At 39.4% G+C, this 11586-nt stretch overlaps 1 protein-coding gene across 1 annotated transcript; it reads left to right on the top strand.

The window, feature by feature from the left end:
• Window positions 1–5: 5 nt before the first annotated feature.
• On the top strand, window positions 6–11545 carry smarcb1a (SWI/SNF related, matrix associated, actin dependent regulator of chromatin, subfamily b, member 1a). The gene is made up of 9 exons (XM_063897446.1): window positions 6–141; window positions 965–1076; window positions 1842–1971; window positions 3837–3974; window positions 4786–4913; window positions 5030–5196; window positions 5298–5488; window positions 9519–9650; window positions 11092–11545. The coding sequence occupies exons 1-9, from the start codon at window positions 58–60 to the stop codon at window positions 11129–11131; spliced, it is 1122 nt and encodes a 373-aa protein (XP_063753516.1). The 5' UTR covers window positions 6–57; the 3' UTR covers window positions 11132–11545.
• The last annotated feature ends 41 nt before the right edge of the window (window positions 11546–11586 follow it).

Below are 11586 nucleotides of genomic sequence, written 5' to 3'. Positions count from 1 at the left end.
CGACAGACTGTTCTCGCACATGCGCAGTAGCATTGAGCTTTGTTATTTCATTTCACTATGGCGCTTAGCAAAACGTTTGGACAAAAACCGGTTAAATTTCAGCTCGAGGAAGATGGAGACTTTTATATGATCGGATCGGAGGTTAGAATTTTACTTGTTTATTCAACAATAATCTTAATTATTCACTTATTTGTCAAAAAAGTGTCGTTTAACCTGACAGTTGGTCCGCTAGCAGCTACGTAGCAGCTAACACTGGAGGACGGTGCACCAACACTCATTTATTTATTTCGGATTTGTGTTAATTGAGCTGACAAAAGACATGAAGATAAAATACAATAATTAAGATTATGTTCTAACGGTCCGAAGACTTTCGTCCTTCTCCAGAGGTTCTCACTGGTTTCTCTGGCTGAGCTCTCCAACGTTATACAATAATGCTAAGCTGCTATGCTAGATAGCTAAAGGTGTTTTCCAACAAAAGCTTGTATAGGATTGCCTAATGAACTCCACATTAGGAGTGTTGGACTCATTCTTTATTCATTTGATAATGTATTTATTATCATTACTATATGATTGTTTGTTGTGGGACTATAGCTCCTTTCACAGTGTACATGTTAGCTGTAACATCAGTTCTCGGACGTCAACAGTGATCTTAATGCCACTACAGATTGATAGTTATTGAAGGTTTTGAGAGTTTAAAAAAAACAACCTTGAAACATGGCTGTATTCCTGAGAAACTCATGATTATCATTATCACGTTGCCAACTGAATAATTAACTATTTGTTTTTACTATGAAATATAAGAAAGTACTAAAATCTGACTTGTATAGCTAAACTCAGAAATGTGTCATACAAAGAGGAAAACACATACGAAGTGCAACCAGCCCAAAAAAGAGTTGCAATAATCTTCAAAATGATTTGGTCGTTGGTCTGCCTTCTTGATTCTGTTTTTTTTCTGTGTGTTCAGGTGGGAAACTACCTCCGTATGTTCAGAGGTTCCCTGTATAAAAGATACCCGTCATTATGGAGAAAACTGGCATCAGTAGAAGAAAGGAAGAAGATAGTGGAGTCATCACACGGTCAGTAGAGTGCAGTCCTGAGACATTTCTTACAACATATTCTCCCAATATTTTGTGTTTCATCCAAATTAAAACCTATTCTACTGAGAGATGTTGTACTACAGACTATTTTGGTAACTTTTATTATATACAATAAATTAGTAAATTAGTTTTGTCTTTTTAAAAGTTCAGAAAATAGGGAAATGTCCATCCCAGTTTCTTAGTCCAAGGTTAATTCTTTAAATGTCAATGGCTTTAATAATGTTTTTAAACTAATATTGACAATAACTGTTTTATATATATATATATATATATATATATATTTTATTAATCTTGAGAAAATGAAAGGATTTGATTGATTTTGCTTTTTTGTTGTAAACTTTATGTAAAAACATGAGTTTGTAATCTGAGCAACCCTGTAAATGAATTCAGCAATAAAAAAAAGTATACAAAAATTAGAACTGTATTTCGACAAATAGAAATTAAAAACTAAAAACATCTTAAATTAAGAGCAAAACAAAACATTTCACATGTTTGAATGTGTTTATGTTCATCTCTTTCTCAATACACATACTTAGTCATTTCTATTTGAAATGATAAGAAGATAGCATGTGAAAAAGTACTTATCCCACACATGTTTATTACGCATTTATTTAACTTTTGAGTTGCACATCGCCTCATTAAATGATTAGTTTTAAAGGAATTGGACTCCGTGATAAGTTCAACAGTAACAGGTTCAGCTGCTGTTGTTACTGTTGTTGATTTGATCCGTTTTTTTTCCTTCAGATCACGGCTACACTCAGCTGGCCACCAGTGTGACCCTGCTAAAGGCTTCGGAAGTCGAGGAGATCCTGGAAGGAAACGATGAGAAGTACAAAGCCGTCTCCATCAGCACTGAGCCCCCCGCCTACCTCAGGTACCACCATCATCTGAAAACCCTCTGCAGAGTGTGTGATGTTGATGGAAAATCTGAATAGGACATATATTTCAATAATTACTCTAAATTACAGATATGGGAATGTCTCTCTCTTTACATGTTTGCCTCACAATCAAAAGGTGAACACTGGCTTCAGAAATTGATCCAAAGTTGCAGGCTTTAAGTTCAAATAACTTAACATTTTTCTTAAGGAACTTCATCTGTGCAGTGGACAAATAGGACTGGAAACTGACTTATTATTACCTTTTACTTTTGGTACTTTATGTATGTTTTTGGTGCCAAAGCAGGAATACACTGTGATATTATTACTTCTTCTAGTATTGAGATAAGATAAACCTTTATTGATCCCAGTTTGGAAATTATTTTGTCACAGCAGCATGAAGGCAAGCATTGCACATTAATTTAAAATGAAATAAAAAAACTACATGAACTATAATAGCAAATACATTATATGTATACAGTTCAAAATAAACAAACTAAATATGAAAGAAAATATGTACATATCAGCAGGGATATATGAATACTAGAGTATCTTTTATTCCTTTTTATAAATGAAGGATTATTGATTAATTCGTCAATTGACAGTTTGACAAGTACATTTACTAAAGTGCTGTATTTAATTACACATCTAAGGTACTCGTCCGTATCTTTAAGTTTCAATACTTCACCAGAATTTCCGCAGAAAATATTGTGCTTTTTGCTCCATTACATGTATTTGAATCCTTTAGTTAGTTTACTTAACAGGTTAGAATATTGCACAGCGTTTTTAAAATCAAATGTTTTGTTATAAATTAAATGAACCTACAGTATGAATGAGTACAGCTGAATCAATGCATTAACTGGTTGTTTGAAAGAAAAAATGATGATAATGATGATCGGGAGAAATCTGACAAATACAGCAAATATGGCATGAACCAACAATCATAAATGTGATATAAAAGGCATATGAAGGCACACAACTGATTAAAGAGAGGGGTAGTAACCTCTACTAGTGGTAAAGTGCTACACTGACTACAAGTAGGGAGCTTGTTGTTTTTGGAGACAGGTATCTGGGGGCCAAGGGGCTTAAGAGTAGTAGCAATGGCTGCTGCAGAAAGTAAAAAACAGGAAAATAAACCTAAAAGCATCTTTGTTCAACACGATGTCACAATTATTACTCAAAGCCTAAAATCTTAAATTGATAACGGAAGAAAACTTTAACTGGTAGCTTGAATTGAGAGGTTAGTCTGCTAATTTTTGATCTGACCTATTTGGAAATTAGAGATAAGAACATTACATCGAATGTCTTTTAGACAAGACTTTTTGAATGAATGGAAACGCCCTGATTAAAGCGGCATTAATAAAAGCTGCCTAATAATTAAGGAGGTTGCAGTCTGCATAATAATCCTCGTGGTGGTTTGGAAGAACATATTGGCTGTGTTAATAGAAATAAAAAGCATGCTTTTAAAACATGGCCATCAGTAATACGTCTAAATGATAAATAGTAAGTGGGTTTAACAAGTGGTTGTGTAATTATTTATTATACGATAAGATAAGATTGACCTTTATTGATCCCTGTAGAGAAATTCATAGCAGCAACAGAATTAGACAGACACAGATAGTACAGATAATAAGAATAACTAAAAACAAGTTGAAATAAGAATAAACATGTAGTAATAGTATGAATCAAAAATAACAATAATGGTATGAGTTACACTCCGAATTTAAAGGTTAAATACATTACCCCTCTTAAACTGTTTCATCAGAGTTGGTGAGATTATAACTGTGCTGCCTGTCTTCATTGAGGTAATTAGAAATTAAAAAGATTTTGTCTGACTCCCACATGTGTTTGGTTCTGTCACCAGGGAGCAGAAGGCCAAGAGGAACAGTCAGTGGGTCCCCACGCTGCCCAACAGCTCTCACCACCTGGACGCAGTGCCCTGCTCCACCACCATCAACCGCAGCCGACTGGGCCGCGACAAGAAGAGGACCTTCCCCCTGTGGTGAGCAACCTGCCCCACTCACTGCCTGCCATGCATTACTGCTTTGCTGCCACTAGATTCAAAGGCTATTATCATTTGCACAGTAGCTACAGTGTAGTTATGGCAATGAAACACTTAAACCCCAGGCTCCTCTAACAATGCAACATGAATATATATATATATATATATATATGTAGGATATAAAACCAATAAAAAAGTGCAAGAGAATGTTGCAAAATGTGCAAGTAAATACAAATAAAATAAAAATAGTGCAAGAAGAAGTCTATATGGACTGCACCAGGATGCAATGTTTATTTTATAATGTGGGTTAGAAGAAATAATCTGTCCAAACAGACTCTGGTTATCAACCACTAATTCCTTCTTTTCAAGACCAGAAAATCAAATTTAAATACAAAAATAACTTATGAATAAAGTGTTCATGCTAACCACAAACCACAGAAAAATCAGATCAATCAGGGCTAGGCTAAGCTAACATTGTAGCTGCTCCATCCACATTCAAAGTAACGTCATGGGATATAAATAGCATCTTTGTAATGCTATAGACAGACTGGTTCGTACACACATAAATATGGATGTTTGTCAGGTTTCTACACGTACGAGGTTGTGTAGAGCTCTGTGACGGAAAAACTTGCACCATATGGTTTAAATATATTGAAATAAATGTATATACTAATAGATAGGACTTGTATCAAAATGACTCAACACTGATTGGTTACCTTTTATGCAGACTAACCTCCTGTTTGACAGATATTACAAAGCAAGTGTTCAGGAATGCAGTTTCTAATATTTAGATTTTTTTCTTCTTGCCCAGCTTTGACGACCACGATCCAGCAGTGATCCACGAGAACGCCACTCAGTCTGAAGTCCTGGTTCCCATCCGTCTGGACATGGAGATCGAGGGACAGAAACTCAGAGACGCTTTCACCTGGAACATGAACGGTAGCGTCCCAACATCGCGTTTTCTCTCATCTCAGCAAAAAAGTATATCATAGCAAAACAATATTGGAGCCAATATCGTTTTTTTACACATTTCTCCGCCTTTGTGAAATCCCCAGAAAAGCTGATGACACCCGAGATGTTCGCTGAGATCCTCTGCGACGACCTGGACCTCAACCCACTCGCTTTCGTCCCCGCCATCGCCTCCGCCATCCGACAGCAGATCGAGTCTTATCCCACAGACAGCATCCTGGAGGAACAGACGGACCAGAGGGTGATCATCAAGGTGACGCTCTACTCTGCCTGTAGCTCCTGAAGAATCTTTCAAATGTTTTCATAGCACACAATACTTGAAGCTTATTTTAATAAATGTTTTTTGGTTTCCAGTTGAACATCCATGTGGGGAACATCTCCCTGGTGGACCAGTTTGAGTGGGACATGTCGGAGAGGGAGAACTCTCCGGAGAAATTTGCCCTGAAGCTCTGCTCCGAGCTTGGCCTGGGCGGAGAGTTTGTCACCACCATCGCATACAGCATCCGCGGTCAGCTGAGCTGGCACCAGAGGACGTACGCCTTCAGGTACTGTCCCTCAAATACAGAGTGTGAGGTGTGATTGACAATATGTGAGGTCAGTGTCCTACTTCCCAAACATCATGAGAACATTTTTGACTTCAACTGGTAAAAGAGTAGTCTCTCAGATTTGACACATGCTTTTCCACGGTGGCCGACGAGGGTAAACGTGCTAAAACGGCTTAAAACACTTCCATTACGGGAAATGGCTGCAGTTCCAAAATCGATGCAAGTATATGAAAACTATCGCGCTGGGAAAGTCAATGCGTTATTATTGTATTAACGCCGGCAATTATTTTATTTCGCATTTATTATTTTTCTTATTTTTAATATTATTATTCTGAAAGTCTGTCTGCGCACTGGCTCTGAATAGACAGACAGACAAACCATGGGTCCCAGGAGGGGTGGGATATTGATCAGTATTGGCTTAGGATGGGCATCATCACGCCAACATCAAGACTACAAAAGGACAACGAGTGGTGCTGAGGAAGTGTCTGCATCTCTCCCAGATGAACTGAACACATTTTATGCACGCTTTGAGAAGCCCCCGGCTGTGGAGGCACAAAAGGCCCAGGATCCCTGCTCACTGGTTTTAACCAGTGCAGATGTGTGTAGATCTCTGAAAAGGATCAACGCACACAGGGCTCCAGGACCTGATGGCATCCCTGGCCGTGCTCTCAAGGTGTGTGCAGTTCAGCTGGCAGATGTGTTCACAGACATTTTCAATAGGTCACTGCTCCAGTCTGTAGTCCCCACATGTTTTAAAGAGTCCATCATTGTCCCTGTCCCCAAAAAGACAAAACCCATCTGCCTCAATGACTACCGCCCAGTTGCACTCACCTCCATCATCATGAAGTGCTTTGAGCGGTTAGTCAAAACTTTTATCACCTCCTCCCTCCCTGACTCACTGGACCCCCTGCAGTTTGCCTACAGAGCAAACAGGTCCACGGATGATGCCATCTCCCTCACCCTCCACACTGCCCTCTCCCACCTGGACCAGAGGAACACTTATGTGAGAATGCTGTTCATTGACTACAGTTCAGCATTCAACACCATTGTGCCCTCCAAGCTCATCATTAAGCTCAGGGACCTTGGGCTCAACAGCGCCATCTGTGACTGGATCATGAGCTTCCTGACGGGCAGATCCCAGGCAGTGCGGATGGGGAACATCACATCCTCCACCTTGACCCTCAACACCGGAGCCCCTCAGGGTTGTGTGCTCAGCCCTCTCCTCTACTCCCTGTTCACGCACGACTGCGTGGCCACACACAGCTCCAACACCATCATCAAGTTTGCTGACGACACGACCGTCATCGGCCTGATCACAGACGGCGACGAGACGGCGTACAGAGAGGAGGTCAGAGCCCTGATATCTTGGTGCCAGGACAACAACCTCCATCTCAACGTCAGCAAAACAAAGGAGCTGATTGTGGACTACAGGAAGAGGCAGAGAGAGGCACACACACCCATCACCATCGACGGGACTCCTGTGGAGAGAGTCAGCAGCTTCAGGTTCCTCGGGGTAAACATCAGTGAGGACCTGACATGGACACATCACACCAGGGTCATATCCAAGACGGCTCGACAGCGGCTCTTCTTCCTCCGCAGGCTGCGGAAGTTCAACATGGACTCCAGGATACTCTGCAACTTCTACAGGTGCACCATCGAGAGTATCCTGACTGGCTGCATCACCGCCTGGTATGGCAGTTGCACCGCCCTCAACCGTAAGACTCTACAGAGGGTGGTGAAAACTGCTCAGCACATCACCAGGACGGAGCTGCCATCCATGGAGGACCTCTACACCCAGCGGTGTAGGAAGAAGGCCGGTAGGATATTAAAGGACCCCCATCACCCCAGCAACAATCTGTTCTGTCTGCTGCCGTCTGGCAGACGGTACCGCAGCATCCGGACCAAGACCACCAGACTCAGAGACAGTTTTATACCACAGGCTATAAGACTACTGAACTCCTGAGCTGTGTGAATGTCTACTCACATCTGTTTATAGTACACACATACATATATATTATACACATCTGCCATACATATCTGTTTATAGTACACATATCTATATATTGTACATATCTGCCATATACATCTGCTATACATAATATATGCATCTGTCCATACCTCCTCATTCAACAGTGTAAAGTATTTAAATACTTTCAATGTATTCCACATATGTATATATTTCACATCCTCAAATCTGTATTGTTGTTATTGTAAATATTCTTCTCTCTTTTTGCACTACTTTATTTATCTTTTGCACCATGCATGTTGAGTTGTTGGAGGAGCACGCGACATAAGATTTTCATTGCCAACATATACGCTGTATCTGCTGTGCATATGACAAATAAAACCTTGAAACCTTGAAACCTTGAAACCTTGAATCACGCATCTCAACCAATGAGAGCATTCTGGGCGGGCCTAAGACTGCTGCAGCGCTCACATGAACCGAAACAGAAAAGAACAGAAACACGGAGAAAGTGCCGAACTCTGACATTTGAAATCTCTTCCAGACGGCGGAGCTGATAGAAGCAGAGTTATTTGTAACTAGTGCAAAGTTTAATTTTCTTATGACTGGACTCTGAGTGGAACTTGTTTTTCTATAGATAAAACGTTAAAGCCGTGGCAGTGACAAAAAGCTTTGTTTATTTATTTAATTTCATTAATTAATGTTTAAGTTGAGATTTAGTATTTTAACTGCTACAGTGTAAAGGGAATACTGCTGTTAAAAAGCTCCTTATTTAACGTGTTTGCAAACCAAATGTTATTGCACTTTTGTTCATATAGCAGTAAAAGTGTGCATTACACTACTTTCATTATTGCATATTGCACATTTCAATGCCATTAATTACAGAAAATCATGGGATAGATAGCGATTAAACATTGGAATCGTTGCCCAGCAGTAATAAAAACACAAATGAGCCACAACACATGCAAATGTGTAAAAGAAACATCTTCACCAACTCGGCAACACATGCGCAGGGTTTACCCTCAAGAAACAAGGCAAATACGAAACGGAAATATACTTACTACTTTGTACTTAATTTTTAAAGCGCACAACATGTTTAATTTCCATCATTAGGTTCATCTCCTTGTGAGCTTATTGAGATCTTGAGTATAGCTGAAATGCTGATCATAAGAAACTTGAAGAATTACATATTCTAACATTACCGATAAATGGATGTTAACATCATTTAACAACAGACCATGTTGTTGTCATACTGTATTTTAATGTTTTTGAAGGGGCACTTTTATCACACGTTGATCGATGATTGATACATTTTATATTTTCTCATTTTGAAAAGTTGCAGAAACAAGCTCTTTGGAAAAGTCTGGCCTGGTGACATCTCTGTTGTTGTGTATGTCGTTGCCATGGCTGCTATTTACTTTTCTCATGGTTATTCTCTGGGTGAAATGTAGCCGACAGTCTGTGTGCTAGTTCTTCACCTCCCCGGGATGTGAAGTAATAAGACATTTCTAAACACAGACTGATCTCCGTAACAGTTGGAGATCCGGAGTGGAAGAAATATTTCATTTTCTGTTTCTTTCATGAAAGTGATTAATGATTGGTAATGCGATCAGTTGGACAGAGCTGTTCAGGGCGGTGTAAACATTTTCATATGTTTATCAGCATGCATAAAGTTAGATCCGTTATTTTTTTTCGCTTCTCCTGCTTGTTTTTAACGTTTTTGTCCAGTTGAGCTGTTTCTTAAAATATCTTGTTTTCCTTCAAAACAGGATGTGTTTTTCCCATCTGTCCTCGCGCTGCTTATCCCAGCCATCAGAACTATGATCAATGTTTTAGTAACATGTCATAATATTCAATATTTTTACCGTTGCATGGAACTTGCATGCTCTAAGATTTGCGTCTATGGGAGAAGTGACTCCACGCTAGGGATGGATTAGAAAACATCCTATCTGAGTCATAAAATAAAACCACATCTGAAGCTCCAGCTGCAGCACAGCGAAAACATCCACTCAGTCCACAGTTAAGTAAATCCATAGTGACTGAATGTTTTTGGTGGGTGTTTTGCAGTGAGAACCCCCTCCCCACAGTGGAGATAGCCATCAGAAACACAGGTGATGCCGACCAGTGGTGCCCCCTGCTGGAGACGCTGACAGACGCAGAGATGGAGAAGAAGATCAGAGACCAGGACAGAAACACCAGGTGAGCGCCAAGACTTTCATGCACATTCATGAGGGAGCAGCCTGCTGTATGGTTTCTTACTTCCTTCCTGTGCAGATCTACATTCAAAATAAGCTTTTTTAACCTCTTTTTTTTATTTGGTAAGAAGTCAACTATTGAAAAAAGAGTAAGGAAATAAATAATTGGCTTTGATACAGGATTTTGCTCAGGTGATGAATGAGTCTAAGGTACACAAATATTTGTTGTTAGATTTGATAAAAAAAAAAAATCACTTTCTAATAAAAACACAATTATCAATGTTCTTGTTTTGCGAAACCAACGGACAACAAAACAGTACAATAGGGAAATTAAAGGTTTACATATTAGTGGCTTCTTTCTTTAAGGAAAAATCAATCACTCAACCAAACTGATCTATCAAGGATGCATGGAGGAATTGAATGACCCATTAATTGTCTTAACATTGCAGCTAAATTCACTATTCTACTGATGTAGCCAAATGACATAGTTGAGTCCTAACTTGGTAGTTAATAATAAATGATTTGATTAGTTCATCATCAGAAATGATGAACATGATCATCTTGATAAATGATCAATCGTTTAAGTCATTTGTCAGAGCTGAAATGTCAAACATTTGTTGTAAACTGAATAGTGCTTAAAGCGGCATCGATTTAGTAACTTGATGAACAGTAGATCAGATGTCGATTTTGGATAATTGATTAATTATTACATTTCTCAAAGTTGATGGTCCACCCTCTTTTTTGAAGATGATTTTTTACAATTTCCTGGCGTTTTAAAGGCTCAGCAATTCATTGATTCTTTGGAAATAGATAGTGTACATTTGTGGTGGCCCTATAACCAATTGTTTTTTTGGTATATTTCAGAATACAGATGTTGCAAACACACGTTTATGATCCTTAAACATTTAATCTCGCACATAAACACTACTTTGATAATAGTTCAGTGTAAATGCAATTGGCAGGAGTAATAAGGTAACGCTTTAAACAAACTACGTCACGGCTGCACAACTTCACCACCACTAAGCTAAAGGCGGCTAATGTTCAGCATGACGAAGTTTAGTCGTCTCATATAGCCACTTGTTAGCCACCGCCATTTTTAAGACATGTAAAAGCTTCAGACATTTATTATTGACATATTATTTGTCAACGTGAAAATCTTATTAGCTCATACTATTTCGGGAATCTAACCAAAAACAGAACCAAAGTACTTTGATACAGTGAACCGTCATTTCTAAAATGCTAACTATTTTCCACGTTTTAGGACTCATTCCTGCACCACTCTGCTTGGAAGATGTTACCTTTCAGCATTCAACCATAAGACCCATTAAATAGATGAAATGATAAAATAACATTGATTATGTCAGTTCAAACCAATAGTATTTGGAGCGCTAGTTTTGGAATAGTCTGCGGTTGCTGTTGCTGACACCGTTCCCTTCTCTCCGCAGGCGAATGAGGCGGTTGGCAAACACGGCACCTGCGTGGTAGGGCGGCAGCAACAGCCCCCCCCCCCTGCAGGAGCAGTGCTCGTCTTCATTGAGGTATGGTGCTGTCACGGTACAAACATCAGCAGCAGAGACGCCCCTCCCTCACGCGCTGGATGTGTTTTCTGCACCACCGGATTCTCAGTCAGACGTCCACATTTTCATTTTTTATTTTTAATATTAATGTCATTACTTTTTTCTTTTTGGGCAAAGCCCCCGGTAGAAAAACCCCATCGTGTTTCCCTTCAGACCCCCGGTGTGGAGAGGCTGCTCTCTCACTTTGACCACTGACTCTCTTTACCTGACCAGAGGGAGAAAAAAACCCACACAGCCAGTCTCAGATAATATATTGTTATGTTGTATTTGTTGTCTTTTTGTACATTTTAATAATTCTTACAAAATAAAAAAAGTGAAAGAGCCTTGTTGTGTTGTGCATCAGTGAAAAAGGTTTTTTCCTCT

This window comes from Eleginops maclovinus, chromosome 12, assembly GCF_036324505.1.
Source record: "Eleginops maclovinus isolate JMC-PN-2008 ecotype Puerto Natales chromosome 12, JC_Emac_rtc_rv5, whole genome shotgun sequence".
Classification (NCBI taxonomy): Eukaryota; Metazoa; Chordata; class Actinopteri; order Perciformes; family Eleginopidae; genus Eleginops; species Eleginops maclovinus.
The sequence above is the reverse complement of the archived record's forward strand: the minus strand, read 5'-3'. Positions and strand labels throughout refer to the sequence as shown.